The 20,958-nt window shown below is 37.3% G+C and overlaps 1 protein-coding gene across 1 annotated transcript; it reads left to right on the plus strand.

Moving 5' to 3' along the window:
- Positions 1-6,764: 6,764 nt before the first annotated feature.
- On the plus strand, positions 6,765-20,912 carry NDUFA5 (NADH:ubiquinone oxidoreductase subunit A5). The gene is made up of 5 exons (XM_032643056.1): positions 6,765-6,868; positions 7,176-7,220; positions 11,327-11,443; positions 16,604-16,669; positions 19,958-20,912. The coding sequence occupies exons 1-5, from the start codon at positions 6,848-6,850 to the stop codon at positions 20,057-20,059; spliced, it is 351 nt and encodes a 116-aa protein (XP_032498947.1). The 5' UTR covers positions 6,765-6,847; the 3' UTR covers positions 20,060-20,912.
- The last annotated feature ends 46 nt before the right edge of the window (positions 20,913-20,958 follow it).

A 20,958-nucleotide genomic window follows, 5' to 3' on the forward strand; every position in this document is an offset into this window, starting at 1 on the left:
ACATGGCTTATGAAGTCAACTTAACTGGCTTTCTATGGGGAACAAAGGTAATTTTGGATACTTTATATCTCTATATTACAGGATTCAGTTGTAATAGAGAAAGGCCAAAATGCCTGAGTGTATAATCTCCCTGAGACTATTTTTTACTACAGTATATATATGTTATCTAATATTATATATGGGAAATAAAGGAGCTCTTGGGAATTAAAGCTATGTTGACCACGAAATTTAGATAAAAGTTTCCAAAAAGTTTTAAAGCATATGGATTCATATTCAGGACCCTAAAAGAATATTAAAAGGAGGTTTGAAATTTATAAACTAAAAGATATTTTTAAAACTCCACTGTGATACCTTTATAATAATTTCTATCGTTTTAATGAGAAGTTTTGGAGGCCGCTGATGATTTTCTTTCTCTTTTGTCATCACTCTGGTTTTCATGTCCATTTCTCCTTGTGCCAGTCCCTAGTGTGAGCAACTCTTTAAATTTATTCTTTCATTACTCTCTGAGAGTCTTGCTCAATGCTCCCAGTAAAACATGACTTTTTTCCCAGTTTGCTTTCCTCTGTGGGACTCTTCAGAGTAAGTGGGCTTTGATGCATTTGAGGGTAGAAGGGAAAAGCAGCTAGAACAACCTAACAGTATTTGGCTTTATAATTATTTTTTAAAAGGGTCCCCTCCAGTCAGTTTTTTCTTTTTGGTCCTGAAATGACCCAAGCACCTTAGGCTCCCACGCGTCTTAATATAGGGAGCCCTATCTTTGAGGAGGTAGGAAGTGGATTATCCATTGGGTGCTGGTAGCTGCTTTAGCCAAAGATCTTTGCTTCACTTTGTGTGAGGGTGTTAAATATTGGGTCTGATGAGTTCCAGTATTCCTTTTTGAAACCCTCATCTTTTGGTTTTGCTATTTTATTTCTCTAGTCTATAATTTGGCTAATATTTATCTGTTTAAACTTTTGAAACTCATTCTTTTCCTTTAAAAAAAAATTCTTTGGTATGAATTTTTACCTGCCTTATTGCTAAAGCCAGAAACCTAGGAGCTCTTCTTTCATTTGTCCTTTCCTTCCCCTCTCATATCCAATCTAGCTGTAGCTTTTGTTGGTTTCATTTTCAAATTAAACAATGAATCTGCCCTCTTCCACTGCCAATCTTATTACAAGATTGTTCAAACCATTATCATTCTTGCCCAGATTACTGCATAGGCTCCTAACCATTTCTTTGTTCTATTCCTTCCCTGCTGCAATCCATTCTCCCAATATTAATTGGAGTTGTCTTTTAAAAGTGTAAATCAGACAGTAAAATACCATGTTTAAACCATTCCCATTGCACGATCTTTTCAACCTGGTCCTTGCCACTCTACTGTTCACCCTTCTAGCCTAGTCACACTCCAGTCACGGCACTCTCCCTCCTCACACCTTTGCCCTTACTACTCCCTCTGCCTGGACATTTTTTTTTTTTTTTTCAGGCCTCTCACTGTTGTGGCCTCTCCCGTTGCGGAGCACAGGCTCCGGACGCGCAGGCTCAGCGGCCATGGCTCACAGGCCCAGCCGCTCCGCGGCATGTGGGATCCTCCCGGACCGGGGCACGAACCCCCTGCATCGGCAGGCGGACTCTCAACCACTGCACCACCAGGGAAGCCCTGCCTGGACACTCTTTTAACTCACATTTTATGACTGGATCCTTCTCTTCCTTCATGCCTCAGAATAAATGTCACCTTCTCAGAAAGGTTTTCTTGCGCTAGGTATCCATGTATCCTAACACAGTTAATTCATTCCCTTTTGAAAATAATCTCATTTGGTAATTTATTAATTGATTTATGTTTTCACTGCGTGTCCAGCCACTAGAACAAAGCTCCCTGATGACTGACACCTGTCAGTCTGGTTCACTGACAGAACCCTAGGACCCATTGCAGCTTCTGATACAAAGTAAGCAATCAATATACATTTGTTTAATGAAAGATTATTTAGTTTTTCTGCTGCTTATCCAGTTTTTAAAAATAGGCATATGCTTCCTCTCATATTTCTGAAGTCCCTTCTCTGCTTTAGCTGTTGTTTCCCCCTCCTCCCATTTTATCTTGGTTGTTTTATTTCGCTTAATTTGTCCTTTTACTTTGGAAGAGACTAGTTAAAATACAATATTGACATTTATCATATCTTTTCAGCATTTTCAACTTTTTTCTTATACCTAATTTTATCTTCCTATTTCTAAATTCTGTTAAAATATTTATTTTTTAAATAATTATTGTTTTATTACCATTTTATTAGTATATTTTTATGTTAATAAATATTTATTTTAGTCTCACAAAATAGTTTTTATTTCCTCAAACAACTTCCTGCCTTTCATCACTTTTTTTCCTTCTTGCTTTTATTAATTAATTTATTCATTTATTTTTGGCTGCGTTGGGTCTTCGTTGCTGCACGCCGGCTTTCTCTAGTTGTGGCGAGTGGGGGCTACTCTTTGTTGCAGTGCGCGGGCTTCTCCTTGCAGTGGCTTCTCTTGTGGAGCACGGGCTCTAGGGACGCGTGCTTCAGTAGCTGTGGTGCTCGGGTCCAGTTGTGGCTCGCAGGCTCTAGAGCGCAGGCTCAGTAATTGTGGCGCACAGGCTTAGTTGCTCTGCGGCATGTGGAATCTTCCCGGATCAGGGCTCGAACCCGTGTCTCCTGAATTGGCAGGCGCTTCTTAACCACTGTGCCTTCAGGGAAGTCCCTCTTTCTTGCTTTTTAATAAGAAGTGGTAGCATTTCGTACATAGAAATGGGGCTAGATATGTCCCCACAGACATCTTTATTATTCCATCGTCCCATAGGTTCTGTTTTTCAATAGCCTATGTTTAATCTCAATTGTTAAACTTAATCCAAATCTGGGTGGGAGTGTTGGTTAGCTCCATTTTTACACATTAGACAAGTCAAACACCTGGAAGCCAATAGCCACTCAGATAAAACTGGGTAATGGCTTTTATCTGACTTACAGCCCAATTTAGAATGAAGTTCTAAAAACTACCATATTGGAAACACCCAGTTATCTGGTATGAGCACTTTTTAGAAGTATCCATAGCGTAGATAAAGAAGAATCCAGGAAAAAAATCCAAATCGTTTTGAACACGCCTGATATGAATGGAGGCATAAGAGATGGATAATATCCAAACTATTAGCATTTTAATATGTCAGGTCTGTTCTAAGAACTAACTTCAGAAAAATGAATTTTTTTGGTTACCAAGTTGGGAGAGGAAAGAACACTCCCTGAGTCGAGATTATTTTCACTTCTGCCCCCTGACATGAAAACTAAGGGGAAAGTGACCAAGGCAGTACTCATTCCCTCTAGATTTTCAGGAATGAGCTCCTCCTGCCCTGAAAACTGAGATGTTTTCTTCCTTTTCTCATCCCTCTCTCAGGTAAAATCTTCCTGAGAAGATATTCTAGGCAAATACTCTAACTGTTTAACTTTGGGTAAGATCTGGCCCTTCACAAAAGAGTCTGTGTCATGAAGAAGCAGTGTAGGAGGTCCTAACCCTTCCAGTTAATTAATTTTGGAGAAACAAGAACTCCCTTGTTGGGTAGGCTAGAGGTCCTGCAGAGAAAATTGTGTTACAGATTTTAACTCTAAGTTACCTGGCCTGCTAACTTTATTTGCAGAAGAACTTTTGAACATCTGTCTTCTTCCTGACGAGGATTCCAACATTTATCTGGGAACTCTTACCTCAGAATATAGTGCATTTGGTGCCCTTGCTACTCACATTAAGACATTCCCAAATCCCCTTCTGATATCACAGATGCCAAGGTTGATTTCCCTTTGTAGCTAATTCTACTGCCACCAGCCATAGGACACCACTATCAAGCCCCTTCCATACATAGCCCCGCACCTCTGCAAAGGGATTAGCTCAGAAAACTTAACACAATTTCCCACCACATAGAACTGGTTATCTATGCAGTACCTTAGCCAGGATCAGCTAGGTCTGTTTAGCAGTGGTGTCTTCAGCAAATGTCGTACGGCAGAAGCCTGAACCCAAAATTACAACCAATGAAAACACATGCATCTTTTATAATACCATGATTCTACATTCTAGAACACATCCCACAACGGCAAAAATTCTAAGAATCTGGAGAGTCAGGGAACAAAGACTGTGACCTCATAAACTTCCATTCATCTAAGTTCCAGTGACTATTTCAGCATTGTCTGGTTTGAAAAAGAGGGGCATTTCTTCCCAGTCCTAATGTGGTTTTCTGAATCTAATCTAGTGTGTCCAAATATATACGTCACCTTTGTAGAAGTAAATGGGTACATCAGATGATTTGTTCCAAATCAATAGTTACTTTATGTATGTGTTTACATCCATGCACATGTGTATCTTTAAAATGCCATTGACACATGCATGTTCATTACTATATATTTACTCTGTCCAGAATTGTAATTGTGGATGATTTAAATACTAGAAGTTGGAAATTATGATGCAAGTTATGGTAAAGCCTAATTCTTGGGTAATCTGAACTGGAAAGATTATATCCCCATAGCTCATGTTTCTAGGGGCAGCTATTCAAAGAGAAGAGAGGAGCATATGATCAAGCTAATCTATTACTCAGTGTCAGTTTGTGCCCAAGGGGACAAAATTCAAATCCACCCATGGCTTTCAGTCATAGGTTTTGCACATCTTCAACTAACTACTGTAAAATTATTCCCCAAAGTGATTATACCAATTCACTCCCATCAGCAGTGTATGAGTATTCCTGTTGCTTCACATCCTTGCTAACAGTTGGTATTGTAAGTCCTTAATTTTTGTCCATAAGATGGCAGTAAAATTATAATTAATTTGCATTTCCTTGTTTAACACGTCTGTTCACGTCTGTTGACTCATCCTGTTTCCATTACTGTCAATTGTCTAGTCATTTTTTTGTTTATTTTTCTACTGTATTCACTAAAAATATATTAGTTGGGTGCCTATTATGTACCAGGTACTATTTCAGGCACGTGCGATATGGTAGAAAATAATTTCCATCCACATATGGCTTATATTCTAGAAAGGATGATACCCCAAAACAATATAAGTAAGATAATTAGATAGCATATTAGAAGTTGCTAAGGGCTATGAAGAAAACTGAAGCAGAGAAGAGGGTAAAGAGTGTCTTCGTGGCAATCCACAATTTTAAATCTTATGGCCAGGACGGGCCACACTGGGAAGGTAAAACTGTGCAAAGATTTGAAAGGGGTGAGAGAGTGAGTCATGCACCCATCTGGTGGTGGTGGAAGGGCTTTCCAAAGAAAGGGTTAGAAAAGCAGCTACCTGAGTATAGAGAAGGGCGCTAGAAGGTTAGGTCTGAGAGGTGAGGGGCAGAGGGGACAGTCATGTGAGACATTGTAGGCAGATGCAAGAACCGTGGTTTTTACATCTTGAGTGAAAAATTATGGAAGAATTTTGAACGAAGTATTTTCTAAAAGGATTATTCTAGCTACTGGGTTGAGAATGATAACAGCAAAATAAAAAATAACAAAATCACTTGTGTGATTCTGTGTTCCACGCACTGAGTCAGGCACTTTACATATATTAACTCATTTAATATATTCCAGAGAGGTAGGCAAGAATGGAAGCAGGAAGACCTGTTCTGGTTATTAGTTCTTTTTTTTTTTTAATTAATTTTTATTGGAGTATAGTTGCTTTACAATGTTGTGTTAGTTTCTGCTGTTCAGCAAAGTGAATCAGTATACATATACATATATCCCCTCATTTTTAGATTTCCTTCCCATTTAGGTCACCACAGAGCACTGAATGGAGTTCTCTGTGCTATACATTAGGTTCTCATTAGTTATCTATTTTATACATAGTAGTGTATATATGTCAACCCCAATCTCCCAATTCATAGTTCTTTTCTTACTGATTTATGTTAAGTTCCTTATATGTTCTAGGCACCACTTATCTTTTGGTGATTATATGTGGTTGCAAATATCTTCTCTCATTCTGTGGGTTGTTTTAACATTTAAGTTATATATATTCTCAATTTGTTGTGCTCTTCTCCCATTGACTTTTTAAGCAAATGCCCTTTTTAACTCCAGTCATCCCACAATTTTCAGTTATTTCTTCTTCCCTGCTACCATTGCACTTGGCACAAACCTCTTTTGGAACACTTAACAAATTACTTATTAATGCATGTCTTCGTCATTGTTCTGTAAATCTCGCGATGTGAGATGTTGTTTTACAAACTATGTCCCAGCAACTAACACATAACGGGTGTTCAGTACATGTTTGTAGAGGTAAGTGAAAAAAAGGGGTATGGTCCGGTTATCACTTCACCTGGGAAAATGAGAAAATGGATGTTGTACTTCAGTGAGTAAAATGAAAGAGAAAAGGCTTGCGATGGGAAGTGTCCTCTGGCTCTGCTTTGCCTCATAAGACTGAGAATACTGAACTAACCTTTGCACCTGAGAGATCAGTTAGACGAAAGCTCCACGACCACCCTCATTTTACTGCACACTACGCTGTGGAAGAGAGGAATTCACCAAACGTTAAGACGAATGCAGGTTCCTAGAGCGACTATGACCTCAATCTCCTGGTGTTTTTGTAGCTTGGAGGGTTTCCCCCAACCTTTGGGTAGGCAGGCAGCGTGAGAGGGACAGGAACTGAGACATAAGACACCTAACGTAACATTTGCCCCACCCTCCTGGTTTAGAGGCTTGTGCACTCATTGCGCATGCGTCACTTTTTCTTTTAGGAATGGGCGGTGCAGCGCCTTTGCTCCGGTAAAGAGCCTCAGGGGGCGGGGCCAAGCTGTTTCCAAGGTGACGGAATGGCGGCCTCTGTGGTGGATTGAGCGGGTCTGGGCGAGTTCCCAGAGGGCTGCGCGTCCTGGTTGCTCGGCGCTGTCATGGCGGGCTTGCTGAAGAAGGTGAGGCGGTTGGAGGTCACTGACGGAATTTAGACTGTGGGGATGGAGTCAGCCCGCGGGTGGTGGCCGGAACTGTCACGGGCTTGGCGGTGCTTCTGGGGGACTCATTTTGCTCTGCCCTTAGGGGTGACCAGTTTAGCGGCTCCGATGGGAGAGGGAGAAGAAAACTCCGAACCAGCGGCTTTGAGAGACCGGTAGCTGGTTTTAGGCCAGTTTTAGCCAGGACAGTAGTGGTTTTGCTTGTCTTAGCGTGGGTACGCGGGGAATTGTAGTAAGCAGCATGAATCGTGTTTTGTTTTTTGAACAGACCACTGGCCTTGTGGGATTGGCTGTATGTGAGAGTCCACACGAGGTATGTACCTCTTTTCTTCCTTCCTGAGTTTCCAAGGAAGCCTAGAACCCTGCGACCTTGTTTCTTCAATGGTTAACGGGATACAGATATTGCAAGCCCCAAATTACAACAGCGTGAGCTCTTGAGTCAACAGCGGCATTTAGTACCTGGTTTATCTGGTACCACGTTTTTGTTTGGTTGTTTTGCCATGATCTCTTTCTCAAACCATCTTCTTGTTGAGTTTTTCCGTGGCATTTTAGTGGCTCACTGGTACTTTTGCGAGTGTCTTCCCAGATCTGTATCGCCATTTTCCACCTTTTCCCCCGCCTCACCTTTTCTTAGGTGCCTTAGATTCTGTACAATTTCGATTACCAAAGATAGCGGCCTAGCAGTTGCCGCCTTTTGTCATCAGTTTTCCCTTCTAGTAGGTCTTTCCCGTCAGTATTCGGACATTCTTCCATCAAAAAAAAAAAAGACCTCCCTGGATCGTTCTCCTCCCTCCTATAATCACGCCGTTTCTCTCCTTCCTTCCCTTTTACAGGTTAACTCAAAAGGTATCTGTACTTAACGGTCTCCTATTTCTCTTATCCATTTTGAAGGAACTCCAGTCAGGCTTGGCCAGAACTGTTCTTTTCAGGGTCACCATGCTGCTAAATCCGATGGTCAGCTCACGTTTCTCATCTTTATTAACCCAATAGCAGCATTTGACTTATTTGGCACTGTCCATCAGACACTTTGCTGTGCTTCAAGACACCTCAATCTCCTGGTGTGTTTTTTTCCCCTACTTCTTTTGGCCTTCTCCTTTTCTGCTTATCCCTCATATCCCTACTTCTAAATGGTGGAGTTCTAAGACTTCGTTCTTGGGCCTTTTCTCTATTTGTATTCGCTCTCTGTTGGTGTCTGGACCCATTCCGATGGTTTTAAATACCACCTACACACTGATAACTCTTGGGTTTCCGTGGCAAGCACACTGACCTCTCCCTTTATGGAAGTCTTGTATATTTCATTACTTAGTGGACATCTCCACTTGGATGTCAGGCAGGCAACCTAAACTTAACATGCCCAAAATTGGGTTCCTGATCTTCTCCCTAAAACCTGCTCTTCTCTCAGGTTTGCTCATCTCAGTGAACAGCAGTTCCATTTTTCTATTCACTCAGTCAAAAGCCTTGAAATCATCTTTCATTCTTTTCTTTCTCTCACACCCCACATTGGGTACTTCAGTAAATCCTCTGGGTTCTACCTTCAAATTATATCCTTTTTTTTTGTCAGTCCGCGGGCCTCACTGTTGTGGCCTCTCCCATTGCGGAGCACAGGCTCCAGACGCGCAGGCTCAGCAGCCATGGCTCATGTGCCCAGCCGCTCCGTGGCACACGGGATCCTCCCGGACCGGGGCACGAACCTGTGTCCCCTGCATCGGCAGGCGGACCCCCAACCACTGCACCACCAGGGAAGCCCTATATCCAAATTTTGATTACTTCTCACCACCTCCTCTACTACCGTATTCTCAGCCGCCATCATCATGGCTGTGGATAATTGCATTTGCTTCCTAACTGCCTCCCTGCTTTTCACTGCCTCAGTTTGATCTTTTTTCAACAAAAGTCAGCCTGCTAAAATGTGAGTCAAGTCATGTGACTCCTTTCCTCAGAATTCACCACTGCTTTTCCATTTCACTCTAAATACAGAAGTGCTTACAGTGGTTCTCCAGATCACTATTCAACGGACTGTATTCTACTGATTTATCTTGTATGTTGTCTCTCTCTACTGGACTGTAGGTTATCATCAAGACAGGGATTTTTTATTCTTTTGTTCACTGCTAGAACTATGCTAGCACATGGTATGTGCTCAGTAACTAATGTTTGTTGAGTTAATGTCTTGTACTCGTTATGAGTTCATAATGCCTTTAGACTCATTGTCTAAAACTGAACTCATGGTTTTCCCTTTCTAAATCTGTTTCTTCCACTGTGGAGTACTTTTCTTGATGGTATCAAAGTCTTTTTACTCTGCAGGCTGAGAATTGGACATCATAGTTGATACTTATCTTACACTGTTTTATCTTCATGTTCACTCCAGCGATGAATTTTGTTGATCCTTTTCTATGACAACTCTCCATTGTGACCTCTCTTTTTTTGTCCTACTATTATTACCACAGTTTAGTCCCTTGTTCTTGTGTAGAGAATTGCAACAACCTTGTTACTGGCCTTCTTCTCTGTTGCTCCTTTATCCTATTCTTTTAACTCACTACTGCCAGGTTAATTTTTCTGAAGCACACATCTAATCACAATTTCCCTAAATCTTTTAATTGCCCACATAATGAAGCCCAAATGCTTTAACTTGCCATGCAGAACCACATACAGTCTGATTTGCTTTTTCTCCAACCTTATCTCCAAAGCATTTTCTCTGTGTCCTATATTCTAGCCATGTGCTGTCCAATAAAAATATAATGCAAGTCATAAATATAAACCATGCTTGTAGTACAAAATTTTCTAGGAGTCACTTTTTTTTTAATAAGGAAAAAGTTAATATATTTTATTTTACCTAACATATCCAAAATATTACCATTTCAATATATAATCAATATAAAAAATTAATGATATTTTATAGTCTTTTTTTCATACTAAATGTTCAAAATCCAGTGTGTAGTTACACTTAACAGCACATCTTAGTTCAGATTTGTCACATTTCAAGTGCTCAATGGCCAAATTTGGCTAGTGGCTACTATATTAGACAACACAGTTCAAGGGAAATAGAACTATAGAATAATTACTTTACATTACCTGTATTTTCTGCCATTCAATCCTCTGTATGTATTCTATGTGTAAGATTGCCTTTTCTAACATCTTCAAATGTCTTAAGTCCTACCATCCCTCCAGGTCTATCTCAGATGCTGCCTTTTCTATGAAACCTTCTCTGACATCTGCTGATGTGACTCTTCTTTCCCCAATAGAATAATAATGCTAACATTTATTGAAACTTATGTGTGCCAGGTACTGTTCTGAGTTATACAAAATCCTATGAAGCTGATATTATTAACTTCCCCATTTTAGAATCCATGTCTCTTACCAGGCCTTTCTATTGTCATGCCCTTTGCTAAAGTTGAGAAGAAATGAGGCTAAACCGCCCCTCACTCACACTCACACACACACACACACAATTTAGATTATATGTTATCTAACAAGCTCTACATTAGTATAGTAAAATACCCTCTATTACAGAACATCATATTCAAATATAGAAGTAATGTCTAAATATGCAGAGTACTTTTTAATAAAAATGATTCTTAGAGACCCTTAAGGTTGGTTTTGTTTATTCATATATATGGTGACTATATATGAATGAAATTAGGTGTTAGCCTCTACAGTTTAATACAATTAAACTAAAACAAATTTCAAATTAAATTTCAAAGAAATAATGAAAAATTCTCATCACATATGTAATTTATGATTATACTTAATATTTATGAACTGTGAATTAGGGTCTACTGTAACAACTTTTTATCGTATGACTTTATTGCTGGCTGCTGTATTGACCTTTAAGTTCAGTGTGCTTTAATATGTGCTGCTTTAATATGTGCAGTGACTCAGTTTTCTTGCTGCTTTTTCCTGTTGAGCCTGTGGTGAAATCTTCACATCGTACCAACTTGATCATAGTCGCTAAGCATAAGCACTGAAGTATCATCACTACATTCCGTTAAATTTGATCATACTGATAATATACTGCTTATATATTTTTCTATTTCTATAGAAATCCAAATAAAAATTTTTTTAAAAATCAGAATTTGCAGTGCTTAGGACCTCAATTTGAGACATACTGATTTAGTAAGTGATTTAATTTACCAAAAAGATTGTTAGCAATAAGTTAGAATGCAGTTTTATTTTTGTTATCATACCTTTAACTTCTGTACAACTTTTGTCATACATACAAATATGAAAAGTTTCCATCTTTATATTCACATTTTTCCTAAGCTGTAAAGGGATCGATAGGCATAGACATGAAGAAGTTGCAGCAAGGAAAAGTTAAATGCTTTTTTAAAAAATAGTTGTGAATTTTTTCTTTTTTAATAATCGGTGAGACTTTTTAAATCTTTGGTGACATTTTAAACTGGAAATTTGTATTTTTTGTCTTTTCAGAGGCTAAAAATATTGTATACAAAGATTCTTGATGTTCTTGGACAAATCCCTAAAAATGCAGCATATAGAAAGTATACAGAACAGATTACAGATGAGAGGCTGAGTATGGTTAAAGCGGTAAGTAGCTAACTTGATTTTGTTTTCTTGGATGTGTGGTATCCAATGCAACATTTAACAAAAAAAAATTAAAAATTCAGTTGATTACTTTTTGCATATTCTGCAGACTCTCCTTTCTATTCTCCTTCCCTCCATGCATTTCTTCCATCCTTTCTCCCTTTCATTCATCAAACTCCTGTTTATTGAGTACTTTTTATATGACAGGCACTATAAATACAGGAGTGAAAGAATAAGATCAAGTCCCTTCCTTAAGTTAACATTATAGCTTTCATTTATCTCTCTTACCTGTCTAGTCCTTTATTGATCTTTTACTTCTTATCTATAGATATATCAATCTTTATTTCATTTTTCTAGTTTTAGAGTAGAGAAGAATGAAAACAAAACCGAAAAAAATATGTATATTGTGTTTAACAACTGTCAGGAATAACTATTTTAAAAAGTGCTTTGTTATAAAAAGAAGAGGACCAAGTTAGTCTCTTAACTACCAAAAATTATATTGAGCTTTGTTATGGACAGAATGTTTGTGTCCTCCCAAATTCATATGTTGAAGCCCTAACCCTGCAGTGTGGAGTAATTAAGGTTAATGAGATCATAAGAGTGGTACACTGATCCAGTAGGATTAGTGTCCTTCTAAGAAGAGATACCAGAGAGTTCGTGTTCTCTGCGATGTAAGGACACAGCAATAAGGTCGCTGTCTGCAAGCCAGGAAGAGAGCTCCCACCAGAAACGGACTCTGTCGTACCTTGACCTTGGACTTCCAGTATCCAGAATTGTGAGAAAATAAATGTTTCTTGTTTGAGCCATCCAGTCTATGTATGGTATTTTGTTATGGCAGCCCAGGAAGACTAATATAAGCATTTTACAGCTTCTGAATCAAAGGCCCTAGACAGGCACACAATAGACTGCTGCTACTTCTTTTATACCAAACTATATTGCACTGTTGTTAAATTTCCACACTAGCAGTTATTTCATGGACTTTTGTAATTATCCAAAATAGTGTTCATAAACTCCAAAAGTTTAGGACCACTTATACATGTAATAAGTGGCCCTAATATAGTTTTCTTATTATTAGATCACCAAACTCTGTAGTCCAGAGAGAATTCTTACATTTTCTGCAGGTATATGGCAAAACAGTGCAATTCGATTTGGAGCTTTTATTCTTATCTTGGCAGTTCTGGAAGTAATTCACAGATTACAGGTCTCTAAAAGGGAAATTAACATTTCTTTTGAATTCATCTTTCTTTAAGGAAAATGGGCTTATGCATTTTTTCCCATCTCATGTAAGAAATTTCTTTTTCTTTTCATGAGGTCAGTCTCTTCAACTGTCTTTTATTCTCTGCTTTCCTTCTCCATAACCGTGTTCCCCTTTAATCATTTCTTCTCTGTTTCTCTTTTAGCCTTCCATTTTATTATCATCTTTCAGTTAGCCTCAAAATGTATTTAGCTTTTTCCTACCTTAAAAGAAAAAGAAAACTTATCCTTATATTTTCCTTTACTTTTGCCAATGTCACCCAAAGAAGAGTTCACTGTCATTGCTTTCACTTAATAGTTCTAAAATTCTTTTCTCTGACCTAGGCTGTTTCAGTTGCCTTATAACTAAATCGGTCTATGTTTAGTTCTATCATTATTTCATTATATGCCCCACACTGCCAATAGAGTTTTTTTTTCAATATGTAAATCTGATCATGAGATCTTCCTGCTTAAACCCTTACTATGGTTTCCTGTTCAGTGTTTCTCAAAGGCTGAATTTAAGGATTTATGCTGGGCTGGTTGTGTGAAACTCATCTAGCTACCTTTATCTGCATGATTTTGACGTATAGCCAGGTTTGGGAGCCACTGGCTTATACGATGAAGTCTTTAGCATGGTATGGAAGCCCCCCCAAGATCTGGCTCTAAGTTATCTTCTCAGTCTTATCTTGTCATTTCTTGTTTTGTACACTATACTTCAGTAATACCAGACTTCTGACAGTTATGTGAGTTCCATGCAATGTTATTTTTGGTTTCTTTGTATTTTCTCTTCCCTCTTCCTGGAATACCCTTACCTTGTCTGCCAGGCAGTTCTCACTCAGTCCTCAAGATCCATCACTTCCTCTGTGAAGCCTTTTATGTCTTCTGTACTAGTCCATAAGCTACTTGTGAATTGCATTCATCTTTTTATCCCAAGAATCTAGCTTAGTGCCTGACACTTAATAAGGTCCTTAGAAATATTTGTTTATCCAAAAGGCTGTATACAAATAATTTTTAAAAACACCAAGCACTATGTAATAGCTGTATTGCTGAATCCTGTTTGATAAAATTAACGCAGATTTTTAATCCCACCCATAGAGCCATGGAATCTTCAGGGAATATTGTAATGATTATAAAGTGTCTAAGCCTAAAATGGAAATAAAAGTAAATATTTTTTTCAGATTATACTAGGGAGATAGTAGTAGCATAGTGGTGAAAAGCATTGGTTTGTGGTCTTTCCAAAATTTTCATCTCAGCTCTAATACTTTGTGAGTTGGCATATTGCCCATTTTCTCTGTCTCAATTCCCTCATCTATAACTTGGATATAATAATACCTGCCTTGAACACTTGTTGTTAGGACTGAATGGGTAATATATGTACAGTGCTTAACACAGGTGCAAGCATATAATGAGCATTCAGTACATGGTACCTTATTAAGCTTGGTGGCATTATGCCATTAGTAAATAAAACTCACATTATTGACCCAACTTAAGTAAGACAAATTTTGAATTGTTTTCCCAACACAGGCTTTTCCTGAGTTGAAAATAATGTTGAATATTCCTTGCCTTCTCTACATTCTCCCTCCTGGGTATCATGACAGTGACCAGCTTCCCTGTTTTGTTATTAATTTTTGGCTTCTTAGCTCAGTCATTTTGAGTTAAACAGTCTTTCTCAAACATGTTCATCTGCTTTGTTTCCCTCTCTTTTCTAACTACTTTGTATTTATTCAAGAAACACTTAATGCATGTCTATCATATGCTACGTATGGTTCTGGGCATGGAAGCTAGTGCCTACATGGCAATGAACAAAACATAAAAATCCCTGCCTTGGAGATTATACATTAATGATGGGAGGCAAAGAAATAAATAGGAAAAATAAGTGAATAAAGAAGTACATTCCAGGGCTTCCCTGTGGCGCAGTGGTTGAGAGTTTGCCTACCGATACAGGGGACACAGGTTCGTGCCCCGGTCCGGGAAGATCCCACATGCCGCGGAGCGGCTGGGCCCGTGAGCCGTGGCCGCTGAGCCTGCGCGTTCGGAGCCTGTGCTCCACAACGGGAGAGGCCACAACAGTGAGAGGCCCACGTACCGCAAAAAAAAAAAAAGAAGTACATTCCATAGTGTGTTAGAACATAGTAAGTGCAGTGAAGGAAATTAAAGAAGGAAGAATGGTGTGTATGAGGGTGATGAGGGGTGTTACAATATGTATTAGTTTTCTATGATTGCTGTAACAAATTACAACAACCTTTGTGAGTTAAAATAATAGAAATTTATTGTCTTATATTTCTGGAAGCTAAAATTAGTATCAGGGGCCAAAATCAAGGTGTCGGCAGGCCTGCACTCCCTTTGGAGGCTTTAGGATAGAATTCATTCCTTGCCTTTTCCAGCTGTGGTGGCTTTTGTTATTCCTTGGCTTGTGGCTGAGTGACTCCAGTCTACTTTTTCTTCTTCCATGTGTAATTTCCCTCTGCCTCTCTCTTATAAGGACACCTATAATTGTATTTAGGGCTCACTCAGATAATCTAGGATAATCTTCTCATTCCAAGATCCTTAATCACATCTGCGAAACATTTGCCATATAAAGTAACATTCATAGATTCCAGGGATTAGTTCATGTACAGTTTGTGAGGCATTATTCCAGCCTACCACAGTATAAATTATCAGAGTGGTTCTCACTAAGAAGAAGATGTATGAGCAAAGACTTTGATGGAAGTGGAGGAGCAAGCCATACAGATATCTTGGGTCAGCCAGCAGATGCCCTGAGACAGATGCCAATTCCTGTAGAAAGTAACTTTTTTTTTCTCCCTCTTTTCACTCCATTTATAGGCCAAGAAGCTACCCTATTTACACCTTATTTACATATGCATGTGTATATATAGATCATGGTTTCTGGCTCTCAAAAAGCTTGGTCTACTAGAAAATAAATATATGTCTTTGAATGTTCTAGTTACTATATTAACATTTTTTTTTTTTTGGAGTCAAAGTGGGGAAGCACAGTGGCTATTTTATTTTTAATTTTTTTTTAACTTCTTATTTTATATTGGAGTATAACCGATTAACAATGTTGTGATAGTTTCAGGTAACCTTTTATTGAAGAATAATGTACATAAAGAAATGTGCAGACATTATAAGCGTAGAACTTGATGTATTTTCACAAAGTAATCACACATGTCAACACTAAATCAAAAAAGAGGACATTTCCAGAATGCCAAAACCCTTTCTTGTTCTTCTCAAGGTTACTACCCTCCTGGAGATAACTATTCTTCTGACCTCTAACACCACAGATTCATTTTGCCTGGTTTTGAACTTTTTATAAGTGGAATCATCAATATGTATTTGTCTGGTTTCTTTTGCTTAATAATATGTTCGAGAGAATCATCTATGTTGTTGCATATAGTTGTAATTTGTTCATTCTCATTGCTCTATAATATTCTATTATATTCAAATACTACAGTTTATTCATTTATTCTCTTATATATGGTCATTTGGATTGTTTCTGGTTTGGGGGTATAATTTATGCTGCTGTGAACATTCTTGAACATGTCATTTGGTTAATGTATTATGCATTTCTGTTTGGCATATACCTAGGAGTAGAGTTCTGGGTCATAGGGTAGCATTTATTTTTAATGCTAATGCTTAAGAGGAAATATAGGAAGTACTAAGAAAATAAAGTATTATTTTAAAATCCATATTTTAGAAAAACTGAATTAAACATCATATTCTTACCCTTGATAAGCACATCAATAAACGTTTAACACTTTTAATATTAAGACAGAAAAGCAATAAAATAGTACAGAGATGAAATGGCTCTTAACCAGATATTTGGTAAAAATTAGCAAGGGTACAATGAAAGAAAAATTAATTATATTTGTCATATTAAGTGCTTTTTGTGCTTCTTTAACTATTTTTTTCTTTTTTTCCCTTAAATTATAGGAACCAAATGTTAAAAAATTAGAAGAGCAACTTCAGGGAGGCCAAATAGAAGAGGTGATTCTTCAGGTAAAGAAAAGTTGAATATTCAGATGTTTAGCTTCAAATGTTCAAAGGCACAATGTTATAGAGGTACAAAACTCACATTCCGGAAAGAAAGGAAAACTAAACTTCTTAATTTATATCAATTCATCCAATAGAAGACTAACCACATAAGAAAATGCATATTCTGACATGTGTATGTCAGTTAAATATTTATCATTGATTATAATTTGAGTTTATGAGGCTTTTGTTGGAAGTTTAGAATTTAATTAGCATGTTCTTGTTAGCCTTCCCTTAGTTCAAATTAGTAACACAGTATTATTGCTATTTGAATAATTTATCTTTTTAGATACATATATTTTTACATTTTAAAGGGTTACTATATTTTTAATATGGAAAAATACAGATCTTTTGAGTCATAAAATTAAAATGTAGTTTTATTTTTGACTCTTGAAGGTTAAATTCTTAAAATATGTTTTTGTATTTCGTGTTTTGTAATTTATATTGTTAAAGTTTTTACTCTGTCATTTGTTTTTAGTGTTTTTCTTATATATTTCTTTGAGGTTTTTTTCAAATAAAAGATATTAACCTTAAATTTTTGCTATATTGTTTTTTTTTTTCTTTTTTTAGTCTGTTCTTTGCCTTTTGACTTTAACTATTCTCTCCCATATGTAGAGGTTTTAAAATTTTTTACTTGGTCAAATCACTCTCCCTCTGCCCACTCCCCTTTTAATCTCCCCTCCTTCCCAATATTATATATAGGTTTAGAATGTCTTCCCCTTATAAGGGTCTGATAAATGTTTAATTCTATTTCATGTAATTTTTACGTTTTTCATATTTAAAAAAAAGGTAAACATTTTTTTCTTACATTTTCTTGCTTGATTTTATCAAAATCTCTTACCAATAGACAATATATAAATTTGAAAGAATTGTTAGATGGCTCTGTTAGAAGAAGAATGGAGTATTCAGACAGCTTTCTATAAATGTAGACTGTTTCAGTCATTCAGAGGCCTATTTTCTTGGCCTTCCTATTCATTTGCCAGGTTGAATATGGTACTAGATAAAGTGTTATGGGAATTTAATGCAAACTTATTATTATTGTCTTCCTTCTGTTCCTCTTTCTTTACCTGATTTCACTTTGATCATAACTTTAGCTAGTACATTAATTTTTACGTTATCTGTGCAGTTCTCAAATTTTCATGTGCTATGCTAAGGTTAAATTTTAATAATGCTTTATTTAACCCAGTAGATCTAAAATAATATCATTGAAACATATCATCAATGTAAAACATTAAGACATTTTACATTTTTTTTATACTAAGTCTTTAAAATCTGGTGTGTATTTTATACTCTCAGCACATCTGAATTTGAACTAGCTACATGTCAGGTGCTCACTCAGTAGTCACAGGTAGGTAGTGGCTACCGTACTGGACAGCCCATTTCTAGAGGGACATATGAGAGGAATGAGGAAAGGGTAGTGTGTCGGAAGCCAGAGAAGAGGGAGGGAGTGGATACAGGCACCACATGCCAGCTGAGTCCAGCTCCCTGAAGTAGGGCTGACTTAAGTGGTGTTCAGGGGTAGGAACCCTCCTCAGCATGCAGTGACTTTTTGGGGACATAGAGAAGGCATGAATGTTCAAGAGACAAAAGTCAAAGGGCATTCAGAGAGAGAGTCATCCTTAGGGATTGTTTTAATCAGTATTTTCTCATTTCAGCATTAGGAAATACCTCTACCCCCAGATTTCTGTTTATCTACTCTTTTTTTTTTGTTTTTTTTTTTTTGTTTTTTTTTTTTTTTTTTTTGCGGTACGTGGGCCTCTCACTGTTATGGCCTCTCCCGTTGCGGAGCACAGGCTCAGCGGCCATGGCTCATGGGCCCAGCCGCTCCGCGGCATGTGGGATCCTCCCGGACCGGGGCATGAACCCGTGTCCCCTGCATTGGCAGATGGACTCTCAACCACTGCGCCACCAGGGAAGCCCTATCTACTCTTTTTAACTCTTTGTTTATATACATTTAGACTGTTGCTGCTAAACATAGATTGGCTGTCTCGCACCACTGGCATAAATGAGGCATTGCCTTTTTTTTTTTTTCTTAGTCGTGGCTCGCGGGCTCCTTAGTTGTGGCTTGCTGGCTCCTTAGTTGTGGCATGCGAACTCTTAGTTGCAGCATGCATGTGGGATCTAGTTCCTGGACCAGGGATCGAACCCAGGCCCCCTGCATTAGCAGCTCAGAGTCTTAACCACTGCACCACCAGGGAAGTCCCGAGGCATTGCCTTTTAACTGGATAATTATAGCCTCTGATAGAAACTAAGCATTCATTCTGTGTTTGAATTCTTCCTCTGATGTCCTGACAAGTGTTCAACAGTGTTCTTCTTCTAAGTTGGCCAGAGTTGTCATAGGTCTTTTTGCTGTGGAAAAAATGTGAAATAAGAAGATAGCTAAACAGGGAGATCAGCTCGGTGCTTTGTGTCCACCTAGAGGGGTGGGATAGGGAGGGTGGAAGGGAGATGCAAGAGGGAGGAGATATGGAGATGTATGTATATGTATGGCTGATTCACTTTGTCATACAGCAGAAACGAACACACCATTGTAAAGCAATTATGCTCCAATGAAGATGTTAAAAAAAAAAGATAGCTAAAATATATTTGTTAAATGTGTTGTAAATTGTGTTTGAGAGGAAAAATTAAATGTAACATAATCTGATTAAGGAAACTGATTTGATTGATCAATAAAAATACAACTATTGTATTCTCTTACACTTCACAGATCACAATTTTACAGATTGTGTGTCTAAAGGATTATGGATCATGAAATCAGTTTAGGTGGATTGTGACTAGTATTTTTTTTTTTTTACATTCAATAGAAAATAGAGTGTATGACAGCTAGTAAAGGTGATGATATTTTTAGTTTTGTTTTAGTTGTATGTGCATCTTGTGGATCCCTTAGTTAAAAAAAAATGTTTTTAAGCGGTGGGCCATGGTAAAATAAAGTTTGAAAGCCATTAACATAGATTAAGAGACATACTTCTTCAGAGAATTTGTAGTCTAAATGGTGAAACAGACAATTAAGATCAAAAACTCACCAACTAAACTTTTGAACACTATAAAAGCCATCCTTTCTTACTCATGATGATTGTGTAGCTGTGAGAATTAAGGTAATTTAATTAATGATGTTCAACATGTGATGGTGGAACAGCTTATTATGTATTAATATGAAAGAAGTAGCTCTACTAGTTTATATTTCAGTTATTAGCTGTGATAAATATCTATTAGACAATATAATCAAACGATCTTTTAAAAATTTCTTATTAACAGGCTGAAAATGAACTAAGTCTGGCAAGAAAAATGGTGCAATGGAAACCATGGGAGCCTTTAGTGGAAGAGCCTCTTGCCAACCAATGGAAATGGCCAATATAAACATCATTAAATGACTTGTGTGTTTATGGGAAACTGATGTAATTAAATATTCTGTTGTATTAAAAATATTTCCATATTATTGACATCTTATAATCAAGAAAACTGATACAGAACATATATAGGAGACGATAAAATCGTTGACTATGTAATAGGGACTTGTGAATCGGTTTTTGATTTGTAGAGCATTCATTCAAATTATTTCAAAAATATTTTTTAAAACAGAAATGTTGTGGGAAGATTTGAAAGTTAATTGGAAAAATTCCTATAGATCTCCAATGCAGGGGCCATATTCAAAAGGTGAAGTATTTTTAGTAGTATCTTCAACACATCATTTAATTTTTTTATTCTGAAAAAACATAAGAGGTACTTAATTATTATTTTTGTTTAAACAAATTTATAGGTCACTGTTTGAAGTGAAGTAGTAAGAAAAATACCTATCAAATTAGAATTCATTGTACACTTGAGAAAATTGATTTGGTATTTGAAAGAAAAATTTTTATTTATAGTGGTAGTTGGAAAAACTTTTCCTTTTGTCTCATTTTTAAGGAAGTTAGCTTTCTGGCCCTTTGCCTTTAGTTTTCTTGATCAACTGAAGTACAGTAGGATAGAGATAGAATTCTGTAAAGAAGAGACACTAAGAGTTCTTAAAGTTTATCTGACTTACAGATAGGCTTATATTCAAAACATCTTAGTTGTATGGTTATAACTTCAAAGTGGAATCATTAAGTAGTTTTCACTAATTTCCAATATGAGTGCAGCTGGGTATCAAACAAGATAAATGCTGTTCAAAGAAAGAAGCAGTTTGGTAAGTTTAAGGTTAAACAAAAATAAAATTACTTTTCATATGTCCTCACCTTTTCTACCTAGCCTCCTATCATTTCTATGTATTTAAATTTGGT

This window comes from Phocoena sinus, chromosome 9, assembly GCF_008692025.1.
Source record: "Phocoena sinus isolate mPhoSin1 chromosome 9, mPhoSin1.pri, whole genome shotgun sequence".
In the NCBI taxonomy this organism is placed as follows: Eukaryota; Metazoa; Chordata; class Mammalia; order Artiodactyla; family Phocoenidae; genus Phocoena; species Phocoena sinus.

Excerpts from the sequence above, each read along its gene's own strand:
- NDUFA5 (XM_032643056.1), top strand. The coding sequence starts at position 6,848 with ATGGCGGGCTTGCTGAAGAAG. Across the intron at positions 6,869-7,175 it reads TGGCGGGCTTGCTGAAGAAG|ACCACTGGCCTTGTGGGATT; the intron begins GTGAGGCGGTTG and ends TTTTTTGAACAG. Across the intron at positions 7,221-11,326 it reads TATGTGAGAGTCCACACGAG|AGGCTAAAAATATTGTATAC; the intron begins GTATGTACCTCT and ends TTGTCTTTTCAG.